At 35.8% G+C, this 21,224-nt stretch overlaps 3 protein-coding genes and 1 long non-coding RNA gene across 4 annotated transcripts; 2 read left to right on the top strand and 2 right to left on the bottom strand.

The window, feature by feature from the left end:
* Window positions 1–1,080: 1,080 nt before the first annotated feature.
* Window positions 1,081–1,854, top strand: LOC110275352 (uncharacterized). The gene is made up of 3 exons (XR_002367783.2): window positions 1,081–1,145; window positions 1,227–1,334; window positions 1,424–1,854. It is a non-coding gene; the product is annotated as an uncharacterized LOC110275352 (long non-coding RNA).
* Window positions 1,855–2,321: 467 nt separating this feature from the next.
* On the bottom strand, window positions 2,322–2,878 carry LOC127741612 (uncharacterized protein At4g04775-like). The gene is made up of 2 exons (XM_052254387.1): window positions 2,662–2,878; window positions 2,322–2,585 (listed from the first exon to the last, which is right to left on the bottom strand). Exons 1-2 carry the CDS (start codon window positions 2,869–2,871, stop codon window positions 2,322–2,324), a joined length of 474 nt encoding a protein of 157 aa, XP_052110347.1. The 5' UTR covers window positions 2,872–2,878.
* A 9,100-nt stretch (window positions 2,879–11,978) lies between these two features.
* LOC107467039 (stem-specific protein TSJT1) lies at window positions 11,979–14,944 on the top strand. Its single transcript, XM_016086052.3, has 4 exons — window positions 11,979–12,314; window positions 13,545–13,785; window positions 13,889–14,009; window positions 14,475–14,944. Exons 1-4 carry the CDS (start codon window positions 12,115–12,117, stop codon window positions 14,660–14,662), a joined length of 750 nt encoding a protein of 249 aa, XP_015941538.1. The 5' UTR covers window positions 11,979–12,114; the 3' UTR covers window positions 14,663–14,944.
* Window positions 14,945–14,963: 19 nt separating this feature from the next.
* On the bottom strand, window positions 14,964–18,540 carry LOC107466933 (meiotic recombination protein DMC1 homolog). Its single transcript, XM_016085936.3, is given in 15 exon segments — window positions 14,964–15,465; window positions 15,755–15,921; window positions 16,082–16,160; window positions 16,255–16,322; window positions 16,325–16,409; window positions 16,505–16,571; window positions 16,694–16,755; window positions 16,931–16,976; window positions 17,091–17,136; window positions 17,227–17,284; window positions 17,487–17,525; window positions 17,621–17,692; window positions 17,789–17,880; window positions 18,159–18,244; window positions 18,366–18,540. Coding segments are annotated over 15 exon segments (1,029 nt in total). The 5' UTR covers window positions 18,383–18,540; the 3' UTR covers window positions 14,964–15,420.
* Between the last annotated feature and the right edge of the window lie 2,684 nt (window positions 18,541–21,224).

Below are 21,224 nucleotides of genomic sequence, written 5' to 3'. Positions count from 1 at the left end.
CCAGAATTTCGTGCAAAAATGGACAAGTTGAAGTTAGTGAACCCGCCTGCTTGGGAGTATCTCTCCAAGTTTCGTGAATCTGCATGGACTAAGAGTCAATTCTCTCACTATCCAAAGGTTGATAATATCACCAACAATATGTGTGAGGTTTGGAATGCAAAGATTGTGGAGTATAGGAGCAAGCCGATATTGACAATGTGTGAGGATTTGAGGTGCTATATAATGAAAAGATGGCTGGACATAAGAAGAGGTTAAGTAACTATCATGGAAAACTGGCTCCTGTGCAGCAGCAACGGTTGGATGAATTCATTAAGCCTGAAAGCTGTAAGTGGACAGCGGAGTGGACTGGAGACGATGAACGAGTTATATTTGAGGTTCAAAGACGCCAAAGTAGGCTTGGGGTTAATCTAAGGGAAAAGACATGCACTTGTAATCAATGGCAACTTACTGGTAATTATCTAGTATATTCCACTTTGTTATTTCCATTAAGTACACATCTAACAATGTAATTTGTTGCAGGCATGCCATGTAAACATGCAGTTGCTGCAATCTCAAGGCTACGAACACTTAACTTGAAGCCTGAAAATTTTGTGCATGAGTGGCTTACTATGGATGCCATGCGTGCCACTTATGGTATTACAATTCAACCTGTGAACAGTGAGGAATTTTGGGAGCCATCCGATGCTCTTAGGCCAGTGGCACCTGCCATCAAGAGACCTCCTGGTCGTCCTAGGAAGAGAAGAACTACTGATCCTGTGTCTGAGAGCCAACTAAAAGGGAACAAGGTAAGAAAGGCCTTTGAGGTGACATGTAGCAAGTGCGGGAAAAAAGGTCACTATTACAAGACCTGTAAAGGAGCTCCAAGGGATCCCAATTGGTAGCCAAAGAAGAAGAAGGCAAGAAATACAAAGGTACAATACTTAGGCTAGTATTAGTAGTTACAGGGATTTAAATGTCTATTAATCTTAGTATCGAAGGGGTTTAAGTGACCGTAAAATGGTTTAATGAGGGGCTTATGAGTCTTATAAATGGTTAAATGAGGGGTTTATGTGTCCTAAATATCTTACAATTGATCACAGGGTGATAACCAAGCTATTGTTACACCTAAATATGGTGCTGCTCCCTATGCGGTCATAGATCCTATTGTAAGTTGATGACTAATTTGTGTTATCCTGTTCATGGTGTGGCATAAATATGATAATCCTTAACTTGTGTACGAATTGTAGGCTAAAGCAAGAAAGCATAAGAAGAAGTTACCAAGAGATGTTACTCCAGTGACTCTTCCACAGGCAGGAGTAGAAATTTCAGTGTCACAATCTGCTCCTACGAATGAGGTAATAGTAGTGATCAATATAACATTGGGACTGAAATTTTAGTGTACCAAACAGATTCTAATTTTCATTATTATTGGTCAAAAAAGCAGGATCATGACATCAATGGAGAAACTGGTAAAAATGGTGATGGATCACTTGCACCAAACCCAGCTGTACCTAGTCCAACTGCCCCAGGCCCAACCACAACTGCAACCAACCATGTCTTGCTAAATATGATGAATGGTCCACAGATTCCTGCACCCTTCCGGAAGAAACAGCCAATTCATAAGCCATTGAAATCTCAGGTTCATGGGCCGTTACTTCCACCCACTGTGCCCACAAACCAAGTCCCACTAACCCAACCAAGGATGGCTACAAGATCAACTACATCCATTGGCATTTCTCTCGAGACACAAGCAGCAACTAGTGCTGGTACGGCAGCTAGGTTGTTCCAATTCATCCCAACACCAGGACTCAAACAAGGAATCAAGGCACCAAGCTTCGGAGCACCACTAAGCTTTAAGCAATTTGGCTCCACTGCACCCCCTTTTAAAGCTCCACGGAAAAAATGAAGACTAGATAGTTATGGCTACTATTTTGGATAGTATTTTGTAACTTATATCTGCCTAACATTGGTCTAGTATTTTGGAACTTCTAGTACTTGAACACTTTAGATTATCTGTTTGTATACTTGCCAAGGCATAACATGTAATGCCATGTAGGTGTAATGTCATGTAGGTGTTCTGCAACTGTTTATTATTTATGGTATTTTGTGTTTCAGTCTAAAGATTTTGATTGCATACTAGATTTGGTTTATTCTTCATTTAATGAGATTGTATGAAAACATACTTCAAATGTTTAAACGCTCAGAAATTGTCACAACATTACTTACAATATAAATCACAACAATATTTCTATCATTGAAATTTAACAATTTAACATCACAGTCATCATCCATAATTTGCATCTATTTCATAACATCAACATCCAAAATAAGTTACAAATTTTTCACATCCTATTAGGCTGAAGTGCAGTAATAAAAATTCCACCAACAACAACAATGACAAATGCCATGATAATACATCTATTCTGTCTAGTGTATCTTCTTCCATGAATTCCATCATATAGCTTAATCTCCATCTCTTTAATTTTGTCCTCCAACTCCTTCAATCTCCCATGAACTTCCATCTTTTGGACTTCTACCACTGTATAGCCAGACTCATTTATCAAGTCATCCAGCCACTTAAAATATTTGCAATGCGTTGAAGGAGTCTACAATTATGAACAATTATTTTTTAATCAATCTAATTACAGAAAAGATTGTAAGATGGAATAAACCCTAATGTACCTTGAAATAACTGCAACCAAAGAACAACTTATTTGGATTACTTGATGTGGTTGACTCAAAGAGAATCGCATGAGCTCCACAATAACATATTGGATGTGTGAACTTCTTCCTTGTCATGCCAACATTGCCAGAGTTATTGCTTGAAGCTCCCATCGACTTCTCTTTCCATGAATGACGGATTGAATCTGATGAATGTTCTTCCGTCTTCATCACTGAAGGCAAGGTCAAATTTGATAACTAGGGTTCACATTAACATTTGGGATTAATCTTATTAAGAACTGGAATCAAAACTGCAGCGTTTTTGATTATTGTGTACATGGCTTCTATCCTATTCACAACACTCAGTCCACGTATAATAGCTACCGGTACAGGTAGGATCTTCCGGTTAATTTTTACCTGTAAACCGACGAGAGGGACCTATTGGTCACACGGAGAAAATCGATGAGGGCCGCGTTGTTATTTTCCAATGGTTAGGGGGCGCCAGGTCAATTTTGTAAATGGTTAGGGACCGGGGAGGGGTTTTACTCTATATAAAAATAAATGTTAAGTTTACTAACATTACTTTTAAGATATATTTTTTCTTCTATTAATGCGATGATAGTAACATCGTTTACTTGGCAAAATTTTAGTCAACTATTATTTTCAAATCAGCAAAAAAAAAATAAAATATAAAAAAATAAAAAATATCGGTAATTAAAAATTAATAGTGTTTAATCAAATTTGTAACCTACAAAAATATTAAATCTATATTCTTATATTTATTATATCTTACCGTTATAAATAATACAATAAATTTATAACTTCTAATAATTAATTTCTATAAATAACTCATTAAACTTAATAAACATCTATATTATAAATGTCATAATAATATTATTAATGATGAAAAATTTTACGTTATAAATATTCAAATTTTATAATATTTGATCTACTCATATAAGTCTCTTATCACTATTCTTTTAAATAACATCAAATTTAGCACAAAAAAATTTATTTTCGAACTACACAATATCTCAAACTTATTTAATGGAACATCATTCTTTAGACAATATTATCAAATAAAGACAATTTGTTTATCAAAATTTGCATGGTTCATCTATGGAAAACATTAACATCCACAAATAGAAATAATTATATTAGATGAAAATGAGACAACTACATTTGTGGCGCATGTAACCAAATACCACAATATCCAACAATAAGGTAACTCTATATACTTTTCATAATCCCATCTATCAAATTATTAGTTACTAACCCAATACTTATTTCAGATCAAAGTATTACAACAATTTTTGTACTTTTGATGGCGAAGAAAAAAAATTGTTGGGCACAACTGCTTCAAATCTAATGACTCTTCAGAAAAGTAATGACATTGAAGCACCACCCCAATTGAAAAATTTGTGCAACCTTACACTTGTATTTGAAGTCAAAGTAAATGATTTTAATCTCAAAAAAAGTTGTCAATAATACACTGTTACTAAGACATTTGTTCCAACAAAAAATACTGAACCTCAACATCCATTAAAACAAATAAAACAGGTAGTACTAAAAAAATCACTTATTCAAGTCATGATTTTTATTTATAATTTAAATTATTTATTGATTATAGGAACCAATTTCGCCAATACTAATATCATTAGACGAAGATCACATACCCATTAAGAGATTAAGGAGAAAGAAAATCATACAAATTCACGACCTATCTTCGGAAAAGGAACATACATGCAAAGATGGAACAAACAACATAATAAAAAGTGCATACAACTCAACAATTCATAAAGAACGTGTCTTCACAAGAACCTACGACAAAAAGAAAAAAGCAACAACTCTAACAACAACCAATTAAAAAAAAGAGGACGACGAGCGTCACATAAAAAGACTAAATCTATCAACTAAAACAAATGCAAAAATCAAACTACCAAATAAAAATATCACTTTGTACAACTCCAACATCTAAATCTTTTGTACTACAAATTATTTAAATAAAACACATTTCAAATTTAATTTTAATTTACACATATTTAATTTAATTTTATAAAATATAATAATTTTTAATATTTATTATATACTATTATTAATTTACCATCTGTACATTACACGGGAAAAAATTTAATTAAATATATCAAATTATTATAATTTTACAAGAAAATTTTTTTATTTTAATCGCGACCTTCATATAAATATGCCAGTCTAATGAGTGAAATATACTTTAAAATAATAAAAAAATTAATGATTAAGATTGAAGATAAAAGTTTGAGAATAAACAAGTCAGTTATGATCAAATTTTTTATTAAATTGGATGTTAATTAGGAGTAAGTTTTAGTAGTAACACTGACATGAGAGTTTGAAACACTAATGAGCAAATAAATAAAGAGGATTAAATGATCTCGTTTGCTATTATACTATTTGATTTTTTTATGACTATACTATTTGATTGATAATGAGAGTAATCCTTCACATTTAAATAATTTTATATTTTTTGTAAAATAACTAAAAAAATAAATAAAAAAATGTAACAAATATAAAATAAAGAAATATAAAGAAAGAGAAGAATGTGAAGTCGTATAAGAGAGAGAGAAAATTTTATTGCTGTATGGAATACCTCAGTTGCTTCACTATTTATAAGTAAGGAAGTTTTATATTTTTCAACTTCGTTAATTTGGTTTGCCTTGAGAAGTTAAACTATTTAGTATTGAAATCAAATCCCCATATTAATGATGATCATCCACCTCATCTTTCATCCTTATCACAACACTCCCCATTGGATGACCATTTAGGATTATTGCCTCGATAAAACCTTACTAAAGAAAAACCCAGTAGAAAAAAACCTTAGTGAAGGAAAAAGAGTACAATATCCTTTAGTGATGGAGACTGCCTCATTAAAAACCTTGTCAAGAAAAATCCAATGGGAAAAAACCTTGACCAAGAAAAAAATAGTACAGTCTCCCCTCTTGCCAACATTATTTTATATCTCGAAATCGGTGCATCCCAATCTGATGTACCAATCTTTCAAAAGAAGATTTTGGGAGTGACTTTGTGAATAAATCTGTCAGATTATCACTTGAGCGGATCTGTTAGACATCAATTGTCCCTTGATTTTAAAGATCATGAGTGAAGAAGAATTTGGGAGAAATATGTTTTGTTCTATCACCTTTGATATATCCGCCTTTAAGTTGAGCAATACATGCTGTATTATTTTCAAACAGGATAGTTGGAGCTATCTTCTGATCAACAAGTCCACATGATGACAGAAAATATTGGATCACACTCCTCAACCAAAAACACTCGCGACTAGCTTCATGTATCGCTAGTATTTCAGCATGATTAGAGGATGTTGCTGCAATCGCCTATTTTGTGGACCTCCATGATATAGCTGTATCACCATATGTGAACATGTATCATGTTTGAGGTCTCCCTTTGTGTGGATCAGACAAGTATCCAGCATCTGCATAGCCAACTAATTGTTACTTGGATCCATAGGGATAAAACAATCTCATATCAACCGTTCCATGAAGATATCGAAAGATTTTCTTGATTCCACTCCAATGTCTTCTGGTTGGAGAGGAACTATACCTTACTAGTAAATTCACCGCGAATGATATGTCAGGTGGCGTATTATTAGCAAGATACATTAGCGCTCCAATGGCACTAAGATATAGTACTTCATGACCAATAATATCTTCATTCTCTTCTTTAGGATAGAATTGATCATTCTCTACATCCAAAGATCTTACAATCATTGGGGTACTTAATGGATGTGACTTATCCATATAAAATCTTTTCAAAATATTCTCTGTGTATGTTGTTTGATGAATAAAGATCCCAATTTTTATATGCTCGATCTGCAGGTCGAGACAAAATTTAGTTCTTCCAAGATCTTTCATCTCAAACTCTTATTTTAGAGTTTTTATAATTGTTGGAATCTCTTCAGGAGTCCCAATGATATTTAAATCATCAATGTACACAGCAATTATAATGAATCCAGATGCAGATTTTTTTATGAAAATACATGGACAGATATCATCATTCTTGAATCCATTTTTGGCCAGATACTCAGTAAGACGATTATACCACATTCGTCCAGATTGCTTTAGACAATATAAAGATCTTTGTAATTTAACTGAGTATAACCCTGGCGAATATTCATTGGATGGTTTAGATATCTTTAGTCCTTCAGGGACTTTCATATAGATATCCCGATCTAATGAACCGTATAAATAGACTGTTACCACATCCATTAAATGTATATGTAGTTTATGATATGCAGATAAACTGACCAAATAACGCAATGTTATCGCATCCACTACAGGGGATTACATTTCTTCATAATCTATACTGTGCCTTTGTGAAAAACCTTGTGCCACAAGTCGGGCTTTATAGCGCACAACTTCATTTTTCTCATTTCGTTTTCTCACAAATACCCACCGGTATCCAACAGGTTTTACATCTTCTGGTGTACGGACTACAGGTTCAAAGACTTCACGTTTTGCAAGTGAGTCTAACTCAGCCTTCATGACTTCTTTCCATTTTGACCAATCATTCCTTTGTTGACATTCTTCAACTGATATTGGCTCAAGATCCTTACTTTCATGTATGATATTCAATGCTACATTATATGCAAATATTTCATTAACAATTGTCTTATTTCGGTCTCATTTCTTTCATGTAAAGACATAATTTATCGAGATCTCGTCATTTTCACAATTTTCAGGTACCTGAATGTCTTCTGGCGTTAAAACTATATCAGAATTTTGGACAACTGCAGGTGTCTTTACTATGTCTTTTTCAACACGAATCATATTTACCTCTTTTCTTTTTCGAGGATTTTTGTCTTTGGATCGACAGGCCTGCCATGCTTTTGGTGTGAATTTGATTCGGTGGCAATTTGTCCAACTGGAACGTCAATTCGAATTGGGACATTTCCGCTGGTATATACGACTTGGTTATCCTCTTTGTATCAGAAAATGTACCAGGCAATTCATTTGCTATTCTTTGCAAATGTATAATCTTTTGAACTTCAAGTTCACATTGCCCTAATCGAGGATCTAAATGCATCAACGATGATGCATTCCAATTAAGTTCCTTTTCTGGAAGTTTATTCTCTCCTCCTAATGTTGGAAATTTTGATTCATCAAAATGACAATCCGCAAATCGGACTTTAAATACATCCCCAGTTTGTATCTCAAGATACCTCACTATAGAGGGAGAATCATATCCAACATATATCCCCAATTTTCTTTGGGGTCCCATTTTGGTGCGATTAGGTGGTGCAATTAGAACATATATCGCACACCCAAATATTCTTAAATGGGAAACATTTGGCTGCTGGCCAAAAGCTAATTGCATAGGAGAGAACTGATGATAATCAGTTGGCCTCAAACGAATAAGTGCTGCGGCATGTAAAATAGCATGCCCCCAAACCGAAGTTGGGAGATTTGTTCTCATAAGTAAAGGTCTAGCAATCAATTGGAAGTGTTTAATAAGTCATTCTGCTAACCCATTTTGTGTATGAAGATAAACTACTGGATGTTCAACACTTATTCCATTAGCCATACAATAAGCTTCAAAAGTTTGGGAAGTAAATTCACCAGCATTATCAAGACGAATTGTTTTGATTGAATTTTCTGGAAATTGTGCTTTTAATCGAATAATTTGAGCCAATAATCTCGCAAACGCCAGGTTGCAAGAAGATAATAAGCACACATATGACCATCTCGAATATGCGTTTATTAGGACCATAAAATATCTAAAAGATCCACATGGTGGATGAATAGGTTCACATATATCACCTTGAATTCTTTCTAGGAATTCAGGGGACTCAAATCCAATCTTTACTGGTGATGGCCTTAAAATTAACTTCTCTTGAGAACATGCAGCACAACAAAATTCACTAGATTTAAGAATCTTCTGGTTCTTTAGTGAATATCCATAAAAGTTTTCAATAATTCTCCTCATCACGGTTGTTTCCGGATGACCCAATCGATTGTGCCAAGTTATGAATTCATTTGGGCTAGTAAACTTCTGGTTTACAATGGCATGTGATTTAATTGCACTAATTCTAGTACAATACAACCCAGATGAAAGTGAGGATAACTTTTCTAATATAACCTTTTTATTTAAATCATGAGTTGTGATATATAAGTACTCATAATTTTCCTCATTCATAGTCTCAATATGATATCCATTTCGGCGAATATCTTTAAAGCTCAACAAGTTTCTTAGAGACTTGGTAGATAATAGTGCATTATTTATTATGAATTTTGTTCCCCCGAAAAATAAAATTATAGCTCTTCCAGAACCTTCAATCACATTGCCTGAGCCAATAATAGTATTAACATATTCTTCTTTTGGCACAAGATGGGTAAAATATATAGTACTTTTAAGAATAGTGTGCAAACTTTCACTATCCGCAAGGCAAATATCTTCAAATGTGTCCTTACCATTTTTCTTCAAAGACAAATGATAATAATAATAAAATGAGTAGAAGTACATGCACAGTAAAATTATTCACATGAATACTTAACAAACACATACACATATCAAACTATTCCATCATTGATCAAATAGCCAATATTTCCTTCAAGGTCCTCAAAGAAATTAGATACATCATAATGAGTGGTGGAATTTTCATAATTTGAAACAAAACTTGTTTCCTTTTCTTTGTCATTATTTTTCAAGGATGCTTGACAAAGATCAACTAGGTGCCTTGGGGTATGACAGGTACGTGACCAATGGCCCTTTTCACCACAACGGAAGTATTTATCCTCAATTGATATACTTTGCCCATTGTTTCTTTCTTTATCCCACTTCTGGTGAGATCCTTTCTTATGAACATAATTTTTTTCCTTCCACAATTTTTCTTGTTATCAAAATCTTGTCATTTACCTCTTTTGGGGTTATAATTTGCCGCATTTGCTTCAGGAAATGGGGCGGCGCCAGCTGAGCGTGCTTCATGATTTCTTAAGAGTAACTCATTGTTGCGTTCAGCAACAAGAAAATAAGAAATTAGCTTAGAATATTTTTAAATCATTTTTCTCGATTGCTACTGCATGAGCACATTCGAGACATGGAAGGTCAAGAAAGTTTTCTCTAACATATCGAGCTTGAGGAGGTGTCACCGTCTTTTGATGATTGTACCTTTCTTCAAGGTTTTTCCACATATCTGCAAGATCTTTTAATGTGGGATATTCATTTTTCAATCATACGTCAAGATGACGACGAAGGAAAATCATAACTTTAGCTTTATCCTTCTGGGATGTATTATTTTCAGCCTTAATGGTATCTCCAAGATCCATTGAATCAAGATGAATTTCAACATCTAGTATCCATGATAAATAATTATTTCTATATATATTAAGAGCATTAAATTCAAGATGAAAAAGCTTCGACATAATGAAAATTTGTTACCTGGAGTCTTCCTAAAATTTCGTTAGAGCTTCGTGCTGATAACGTGTTGTAAAATAACTAAATAAATAAATAAGAAAAGGTAACAAATATAAAATAAATAAATATAAAGAGAGAGAAGAATGTGAAGTCGTATAAGAGAGAGAGAGAAAGAGAGAGAGAAAATTTTATTGCTGTATGGAGTACCTCAGTTGCTTCTCTATTTATAAACAAGGAAGTTTTATATTTTTCAACTTCATTAATTTGGTTTGTCTTGAAAAGTTAAACTATTCAGTATTGAAATCAAACCCCATATTAATGATGGTTATCTACCTCATCTTTCATCCTTATCACAACAATATTTAAATTTTTCTAAGTGATTTGTTTTTTTTCCTCCTTGCACTTCTTTTTTTTTCTTTTAAATTCACGCTGTTTCTTCTCTTTTTTTTTTCGATTTCGTTACGATCATCACCAACAACACCTCTTCCTCTTTCTCCTTTTTTTCTAGTTGGAATTTCGTCTCCTCTTTCTTTTTCATCCTTCTCTTCTTCCATCATCATCATAATCATCATCGTTATCATTATTGTCTTCTTATAATACGTATCGTCATTAATGTTATCATCAAATTCAAATTTATATAATGGACAATTTTCAGTTCATTTAGTATTATATAATGATTTTGTTTTGAGCTAATTTTCGGTATATTCGAGACGCGATTGTTTCTGAATTCGAATTTATATAATGGACAATTTTAGGTTCATTTAGTATTATACAATAGTTTCGTTTTGATAATATTTTGATTAATTCAAGATGCAAGTGTTTTTGAATTCGAATTTATATAATAGACCATTTTCGGTTCATTTGGTATTATACAATAGTTTTGTTTTGATAATATTTTCAGTTCATTTGATCACCACAGAGAATTAGAATCAATAAAGATATTAGCAAAATGTTGATGTTGTTGATGATGACGATAATGATGATGGAAGAGAAAAAAGAAAGAAAGGAGGAGATAAAAAATATTCAAATAAAAAAGAAACAAGAAGAGAAGAAGGATAAGGAGGAGATGGATGCCGTGGTGACAATGACGACAATGAAAAAAAATGAAGAAAAAGAAGAAGGAGAAGAATAGGAAGAAATTGAAGGAGGAGAAAGAAGAAAAAGAAGACAAAGACCTACTATAAACATAGATGTAAAATTGTTTAAATGTGTAGCGAAATTTATGTAAAAGTAGATTCTCCCATATTTATAATATTTTTAAAATACTTAGTAGTTGAGCTAAATATTTTGACTTATAAAATCTTTCTCTTATATATAAAAATAATTGGGAGGAGTTTGGAATGACTTTTTCTCCAAAAATATATTTTTTTTACATTTTGAATATTTAAATTTAAAATATTTTAAATAAAATATAAAGCATTTATTATTTTGATTAATGACACATTTTTTATTATTATCTGGTAAAATTTTTATTAATCTCCATTTACGACATTTATGATATATAATTAGATATTTCTATAAATATTTTACAATAGATATTAGCACTCTTATTTTGATAATGCAACTTTTTTTTATATAGATTCATATAAACATGTAATGCAGAAAAATATGGAATAATATTATAAAAAATAGGAATAACATTATTATTTTTCTAAATTCTTTTAATGTGTATATAAATAAAATTTTTATTTTGACCGTAACTGATTTATTCACTCAAACTGAATTTCCAAAGAAATAGTAATAAAATAACCCTATGAAACGTGGAGAAAGGACAAGAATGGTCGTTAGAACTAGAAGGGACAGTAGGATGAGCCATACAAAAGAGAACAGCACATCATAACATTTTGATAATTATCCAAAATGGATAGGGGCATTTTTGGCAATGTAGAATACATCCCACTGGAGAAGCTTATATAAAACCTCACAAATGAGAAAACCATTTTTTGCATCTCTAAACGAAATAGCATAATCTTTCAGCAGATTCTTCTCTTTCCACACAGTAAACTACCCGTCTTTCCTGGTTTCTGTTCTTCACTTTCCACTCAACGATCCAAGAACAGGGAAAAGAAAATGCTGGCGGTTTTTGAGAAGTCGGTGGCGAAGAGCCCAGAGGCTCTGCAGAGTCCTCAGTCAAACTCTGTTTCATCACTCAAAGATGGGTTTTTGGCGCAGCACTTCTCATCTGTTCATCCTGGCTCCGTTACCGTCAATCTTGGCTCTTCAGGTCTCTTGGCCTATTCTCTTGAGAGACAGAACCCCCTTCTCCCAAGGTACAATTCCCATTTTCTATTTTTCGTGATATTTTTCCTTAATGTTTGTCGATAATTTTGGGATGGATGATCTAGAAAAGAAAAAAAGGCATTATTATGGTTTTTCCCCCCTGTTGCGATCTGGGTATGCCCGATGGAAATTTGAATCGAAGAGGGATTAAAGTTTGAACCTTTTTGGATGAGCCTTTGATTTCCTTGTGGGTTTCTTGATGATCAAAGTACTTCTTTTTTAGTACGATGTTGATAAAGCTTGGATGTACATCAATGTTCGGTTTTTAATTGTTGTTAAGTTTAATCAGTGGATCATGCTACTAGTTTAATCTTCATGGTTATTAGGATAGGGGGTGTGTGGTTTATTGTTATCCCATCGCAGAAGACCCTTCATGGTGGAAGGAAATCTTGTGGTTTATAGTTGTTTTAAAAGTTTGTCTTGTTTGTTTTCATTTTTTTTTCTATAACAATTATTTTAATTCTGATTAGGGCTTGTTTGGCCGTACCTCAGAGATGTTTTTTCTATAATTTATTGTGGATATTATTTACTGCCATATTATATTTTCTTCAGTCACTCCGTAAAGATTTATGAGGTTTGAGCTAGCTAGTTTGCGTACTTGTATTCATATTTCATATCATATAATTTTTTGAGTTCTGGCCTTCTTGTCTTGTTTCTATCGATGGGTTTCAACGTAAGACAGAAGAGAGATTTAATTTAACCCATATACCATATTTAATATCCTTAAGATTCTTCTTGAAGTTTGTTTAGATGTGTTGTAAAATAACAAATACTTCTGTATTTGTTCCTTCAAGCTTCTTAAAATACAATTTGTTCTTTGTCAGTATATATAACTCATGTATTACAGCATTGTTTTGCAGTGTCACTTGTAATCTTTGTACCATGGCCTTCACCGATTTCTGTTGCATTGTAGTTTATTGCAATTTAATAATTGAGCAAGATAAATAAGACAAGCACATAATGTGGCTACATTTTTGCTTAAACCTCTACTTCTCTAATTTTTCCTCTATAATGTTTCAGCTGAATTTCTTCCATTTTTTCTGGGCAATCTATGATGGTGTAAAATACCTTGTTGCCCCAAATCTTTGTGACTGAAAACACCTAATAGAACTAGACCCTGAAGAACTATTTTTACAGAAGACAATTAGATATTACAAAGTTGTAGATGAGTATTATCTTTCCTTAAACCTGTTACATTGTCCCTTTTCTTATGTTGGCAGGCTATTTGCGGTTGTGGATGACATCTTCTGCTTGTTTCAAGGCCACCTTGAGAATGTTGCTCATCTGAAGCAGCAATATGGATTGAATAAAACGGCAAATGAGGTGATCATTGTCATAGAGGCATACAGAACTCTCAGAGATCGTGGTCCCTATCCTGCTGCTCAGGTCGTGAGAGATTTCCAAGGCAAATTTGCGTTTATTCTGTTTGACAGTGGTTCTAAAACCGCATTTATTGCTGCAGTGAGTAATCCTTGGTCTATCTATTTTGCTCTCATATTTATTTGCCTATAATTTCTATATGACTATACCCTGGGGTACAATGCGTCTTCCTGCTCTTTCTCAGGATGCTGATGGGTGTGTTCCCTTCTATTGGGGAGCTGATGCCGATGGAAATCTTGTTCTTGCAGACGAGAAAGAGGTTGTAACTAAGAGCTGTGGGACATCTTCTGCACCATTCCCTAAAGGTAATATTAAAATGATTTTATGTGGAAAATCAGGTGACTGTTTTGTGCCTGCTGTGCTGAGCATTTTCTGTGAGAACTCACGTTTCAAAGACATGCTTGGAAAAGTGAATTAAGGGGAAGAACAGAAATGATTTATCCTCCTAATGGTTCCTTTTAAGCATCTTAACTAAATGATAGAAGAACCTATTGTTGTTTAAGTTTTCAGAACATTGAAATTATATACTTTTTTATTTCATTTAGCATTTAGAAGGATGTTTAGGAATACTTTTAGAATGCTGTATCAGTATCGTTACTTGGGGAAGAAAGGAATTAAGAGTTGGTAACCCAGGAAATGGGAAATGTAGGCACATGGATATTTTCTTGTTTCTCACCCACCTTTGTTTTTCATGGTTTACTTTGCAATATCATTCCCATTTCAAGTTCCTATTATTACGGCAACACTAACTTGTATTGCTGCTTGTTTAGGATTCTTCTTTACAACATCCGGAGGTTTGAGCAGTTTTGAGCATCCACTTAATGAGGTGAAGCCTGTCCCAAGAGTTGACAGTTCTGGTCAGGTATGTGGTGCAACTTTCAAGGTGGATGAAGCTAAGAAGGAATCAACTGGCATGTCAAGGGTTGGGAGTGCTGCTAACTGGTCGGATAATATCTAAATATGAACTCTGTTTGAACTAAGGCTTTTATTATATGCTAGACTCGGTTGAATTTTCATGTTCTATTACTCATATGTACCCATCAAATGAAAACTTTTGAGGTCCTAAGGAGGCTTAGCTTATCATATTAGTTAGCTTCCCGGGCAGAAATGTGATTTCGTGATGCTATGCAAGTTGGTCGCAAACAAATATTGAGCCGATACTCTCCTGACCCATATGTAATAATGTCAACTGAGGTTCATCCTAGTGAAGATTGTTTGCTGCCTTTGTGTGGCCTTTTAATTTTCTGGATTATTTACTTAAACTGCCGATTTGATTGATGAGAAATTTGTGTAATCATTTTGGTTTGTACATTAATTTGACACACCTCTTTTGACATTGAATATAGGGGTTTGTGTTGGCTCAAAATCAGAGTAACAAATGTTAACACATTTAGCTTAGAGTAAAAAACTAGAGGTCTTTTTAGAAATTTCTTTTCTTTACCGTTTTGAATGTTGTGAACATAAAATTGCATGATGCTTCTCGGACACCAGTAAAATATAGCATAACATCTTAATACTTTCAAGAAGGAAATGTATATAACTAAAGAGGATTCACATTTTCACACTAAGGTGAAAGAACCGCAGCCGATATGGATACAATGGTCATGCAGCAGTACTTTATCAAACTATATGCAAATATGTAAAAATTAATTTTAATAGAATATTCAGTCATCGTAATCTCTGATGTGGGAAGGCTCTAGGACTCCGGGAGTGACTCTAATCCTTTGCGTCTGCAATGCCTCCTGGTGTTATCTGGAAGACGTAAGTCTGTCAAGGAAAAACGTGACAGCAGAGGAATATTTTCCTATTCTCAAATGCAAGTTGGTTTCAGACTTTCAGTGGCCATAATGGTAATTTTCGTCAAACTATAAAAATTCATAATGTGGCGGATTATTTAGAACCCTTATGTAAATAAAAGCTAGTTTCAAGTTGTTTTAAGTTTAACAACCTTAATTGCTGTAACTCTGGGAGTGATTTGGCGCATATTATAAACCATAATGTAAATTATAAATCCTTCTGAAAAAAGGAGGCAAACTCAGGTAAAGGATATCGCTTCTGCCTCTGGAAGGTTTGGGGCGTCAAACACTTTGCAAACGCGCTGTTCCCCTTTCCCTTTCCTGAACATCAGCCTTATTGTGGCTGCATGGGCCAGCACATGCCCACCGGCTGGTTTTTTCGGATCAGTTACAAACACCCCACCTCCGGGATCGGCTATAACTGCAACAAAAATTCCAATATTGAGAAGATGGGCATCAAGACGCTTCTGGCTTCTCATCATAAAGCTAGAACTAGAACTCGAATTGTAATGCCTTATATTGAAATAATTAGTTGGCATTATAAGTTAACATATATTCTCATCCACAAGTGCAAAATTTACCTTGATTTGTCATATAAACTGCAACATTGAATTCCTCAGCTATCTTTACTAATCGAGAAAGCATCTGTGCCAGTCTTTGCTGCAAATGATATTTCACGTTAGAAAAAGTTGATTTGCATACAGGAAGAGGGAAAATGAGTGTTATTTGTAAGTGCATGTAAAAGGAGAGAGACCTGGCGCTCTGCCAGCTCTCCTCTTCCTGAAAAGTCCACCCGAAACAGAGCAATGACTGAATCCACTATCTGAATGGTTCTTCGGACATTTTAGCAGCCAAACCAAGGAGAAGGTTATACTGATGCTCGTAAGTGTAGGCACGAGCATATATAATCTTGCGCAGTCACAACCAAAATATAGTTAGGTTTCAGCACCAAACAATTTTCCTCCAAAAACGGTTTGTAAAATTTAAAGCAAAAAAATTCCTACATTGTCCAGAACAGCGGCAGGATCCATGCCAAATCTCTCAGCTATCGGGACAATTCGGTCAGGTCGGCTACAAGTATTTATGGTTGAATAGAGAACATTCAAAACGTTGAGTGGATGTTAGCATTCATGAAACCAAGTTAATGACGCAAAAGGAATGTTAACATTTATGCTGAAAGAGAAAAATCATACAAAGTTCCTTCTGTGTCAATGTAAGCAACTTTTCCATTCCCTCCCCGCATACTTGTTGGAAGCTGGAGGGATCAACAGTGTCAGTGGTATACATCAAATATTTCCATGTGTGTATATGTTTGAGGAGCACTCCAATTAATGCATACCAGAAGGAATAACTAAATGTTCAATTGCGAGTACCCGTTAACGGCATTTAATAGCTAAGCTAACATGACGTGACCAAGAACGGAAGTAAACCTGAGTTGAAACGCAGAGAGTATGTGCAAGCTGCGTTTTCCCAGAACTGAAAAAAAAATACTAATAATAAATAAAGGAAGAAGAAGTCGCATCTTGAATAAATTTCTTCTGAAATTAAACATGCATGGAATCTATCTAAAGATTTCTGCAATGTTCTCACCGGAATTCTCCAAATGCTTCCGTAATTGACGATGTCTCGATTCCGCCTTTTTCAAAAATTCAAAAGGAAATCATAAGAAATCTGGTAAAAGCACAAAATTCCAAAAAAAATACAAGAAAAAAAAAATATAGTTTACCTCCTAGCAATTCATCAAGCGCTTGGCTTCCTGTTGTAATTCGGATCACAGATTTTCTCTGTAATGACAGAGTATAAGAAAATACTTAATCCAACTGTACGACTACTACAGATTACAAATAATTAATTAATCCAAGTACAACTAACTAAGTTCTAGTTCGCTTTAAGGCAAGCCATGAACCTTCTAAAACAGTTTAAGACGTGCAGATTTAAATCAAATCCATAAGTCAACCTAAAATTCCAAAGAACGTGAATACTTACTTTGAGCAGCACATCACTTCCAGTAATATAACCAAAATTCTGCATCAAAAGTGAAAAGAAAAAAAAAATAGGAGGTGTTTAAATAGCGATCTGTAGTTAAACCAAATTTTGCATATATTATTATGAGCACTGACCACAAGCTTCTCAGCGGCTTCGCAGATCTTATCGACCTTAGCCTCAGATAAGCCTTTGATTCCAGTCAAGTTCTGCGAAAATATAACAAAATTAAGTCAGAATTTGAAGGATAGAGTAATTCCGCCACATGCTAGATATTCAAATCGAAGATGTGTTTAGCGCTAAACCTTCTTTGTGTGCATCATCAACCCATTGCAAGTATAGATCCCTGCGTCCTGAAGCTTCTTCACATCTCCAGCATTGATTCCTTGAGAGATCACTGCGTGGATGCATATATTTTTGTGAATCCAAGACAAAATGTTATCAGAATAATCGACAAGGACCGAGTTGTGCTTTTCAAACTAGATATGTGCTCGGCGAACCAGTGCATCTAGCTTAAAGTTGAAATGATTTTATCCGGTGAAAACTTGAATTAAAGAGAACTTTCCGTGAAGATTTTAGCATCGTAACTTGTAAATGCATGAACAAAACAGATATCACTTATTTCAGAATTGATCTAGGGAAACACGATGAAATAGGAAAAGGGAGAGAGAATACGTTTATCGATGGCTTCGAAGAGGTCATCATCGTCTTCAACGTCTTCGCGTTCCACGAGCTGCAACTGGCCGCTCGATTCTTCAGCTCTGAGAAAAAAATAAGTACGGTAACGGAAAAGTCACCGGCGATATCAAAATGCAAGGCAGATTAGAAACAGTATATAAGACGGAGAAGAAACGAACTAGATTCACGGATTCGGTGACTTACTTGAGCGCAGCAAGCATTTTGGTTTGGTGAAGGAAAGAGATCTTCGGAGGGGAAATTTGAATGTTCCTGAGAGAGAGAACTGTGTGAGAGATTTTGAATCTTTTATTGAACAAGTGAAGGTCCCAATATATATAGAGGGCGGGAAATGGGAGTGAGAAGTTCGTTATAGCTGCGAGCATGACTGTGAAGCGTGAATTGTATGCGCTATGCAGGCATGCAGCAAAACTGGTCGCGCTTCCTCCTCTTTTCATTTCTTTTAAAAAATATTTTTAAAAAGACTTTCTATATTAAATAATTTAATGAACACAATCGGTATCAAAGTTCCAAAAAATAAAATCAAAAATAAAAAATGTAATAATAATAAGAAGAATTTAAGGCAATTTCTTTTGTGTGTAATAATAATGTAATAATGTTGTGGTTGTTCCTTTATCTTTTGGGCAAAAAATCTTATATTTTCTTTTACGTCAATCCATTTTACAAATGAAGTTAATTGGGTATTGATTGAAACTTCTATATGAGATTGGGCATTTTTATTATGGTATCTTTTATGATTACTAAATTTTACGCATAGAATTTTAAAATAAAAAAAAGGTCTTACTATTTTTAAGCAAAAAATTATAGACACAAAAATTTTCCTTCTATCATACTATGTTCAATTTGTTAGCTGACAAAATAATTTTGTTATGGATCCGGACCACGGATCCTAAACCTGGGACTGCACCCTACCCGACTTCCCGGGTCCAACTCCGAAAGGCCCAAAAATCGGCCCTAACCAACTTTTGAATTCACACGTCCGTCTTATCTTGACCAGATAAGATAAGATAAGAACACCCATCATCTATAAATAAGATGACCCAAGTCCCTCCAGGTATTCACTCATTCCATACACTTTATACCTCTCAGATCCATTCTAACTTGAGCGTCGAAGTGTCTTTGCAGGTACCTTCTCCCATTGGCTCCAGTCAAATAATCCGACGTCCGTCTCGACCCGCAAATCCTCGATCCATCCCTCAACCCGTACCAGAGACATCTCGTACATTGGCGCCGTCTGTGGGGACCTTGCGCCAGCCGAGCTGGATGGAGGACGTTCTGGAGGAAACCCCTTCAAGCCAGGATGACTCCCGAACGCTTCGTCCAACACCAGAACACCAGGAGGTCACAAACCTAGCGAAAATAGCAAGCACTGTTCACCACACGAACGACCACGTCGTCACGGAAAAACGACCTCCCGAGGAAACCAGGGACAAAGCGACACAGATCATCTAGGATCTCTGCCTCCGGGTCCAGGAACTCGAAGGCAAATTGACCAATAGAGAAAAACACAACAACGAACATGGAAGCCAGGCAACTTCCAGATCAAGATCTCGCCGCGGCAGGTCACCACACCAACGACACGATAGGAGAGACGGTCGCAGCACCTCACGCGACCACGCGCGCGAGAAATCGCCAGAACGGCGGTACAACAAGAAGCACAACCGCAGCACTTCCCAAGATCTAAATCGTCAACACGACTCAGATGAAGATCGGAGGTACCGAAATACCAGGCGCATAAGAAACGACCACACGATAATGGGAGCTACACCCTTCACAGAAAGAATCCTAAGAGCAAAACTCCCCAAAGGCTTCGACAAACCTACCGATATGAAGTACGATGGAACTAAGGATCCCCAAGAACATCTAACGGCTTTCGAAGCCAGAATGAACCTAGAAGGAGCGGCCGACACGGTCCGATGCAGAGCCTTCCCGGTAACCCTTGCCGGGCCAGCGATCAAATGGTTCAACGCCCTCCCAAACGGATCCATAGCCAGTTTCCACGATATAACACGAAAGTTCATGGCCCAGTTCACTACTAGGATCACTAAAGCCAAACACCCCATCAGCTTACTAGGGGTCACACAAAAACAAGAGGAATCCACAAGAAAATACCTCGACCGCTTCACGACGAATGCCTAACGATCGACGGACTCACGGATTCTGTCGCAAGCCTTTGTCTGACCAATGGGCTAATGAACGAAGATTTTCGCAAACACCTCACCACCAGACCGGTATGGACCATGCATGAGATCCAGAACATCGCCAAAGACTACATCAACGACAAAGAAGTCAGCCAAGTCGTCGCTGCCAACAAGCGGCAGCACAGCAACACCCAACACGGCAATTCGGCTTCTCGTCATAACCCAACACCCAAAGAGAATCAACGAGACCACCCCAGGCCGACCAGCCGACCACCGAGAATAGGCAAATTCTCTAATTACATGCCCTTGACAGCACCAATTGCTGAGATATACCACCAAATAGCAGATCGAGGCATCATTCCGAAAGCCCGACAACTCAAAGAAAGGACAGGAGGCAACAAAACCCTCTACTGCGACTACCACCGAGGTTACAGTCACAGAACACAAGATTGTTTCGACCTTAAAGACGCCCTTGAACAAGCCATACGAGACGGCAAACTCCCAGAATTTCCAAAATCATCAGAGAACCGAGACGCGCGGAGAGAGACAGGTCACCGGAAAGAGAAGGGCGTAACCCGAGAACCCAAAAGCAACCCCCCAGGGAAAGCCCAGAGGAGGATCCGACCATCATAGTAAACGTCATCACAGGCAAGGACGTATTGAGCAAGTCAAAACTAACAATGAAGAAAGATCTCAAGGTAATGGCCGTCAGAAACCAAGCCCCAATCTCCGCGGCCGACAATACGATAACGTTCTTACCAGAGGACTGCCAACACGGCACCTCAGCCAAAGATGCCCCCTTCGTCATCTTAGCTAGAATCGTAACAGGCCTAGTACGAAGGATACTGGTAGACACCGGGGCAGATTCGAACATCCTCTTCCGAGGAGCCTTCGATAAACTCGG

The sequence above is a fragment of the Arachis duranensis genome, chromosome 9 (assembly GCF_000817695.3).
Source record: "Arachis duranensis cultivar V14167 chromosome 9, aradu.V14167.gnm2.J7QH, whole genome shotgun sequence".
NCBI classification, from domain to species: domain Eukaryota; kingdom Viridiplantae; phylum Streptophyta; class Magnoliopsida; order Fabales; family Fabaceae; genus Arachis; species Arachis duranensis.
Note: the sequence above shows the minus strand (reverse complement) of the source record. Positions and strands in the feature narration are given on the sequence as shown.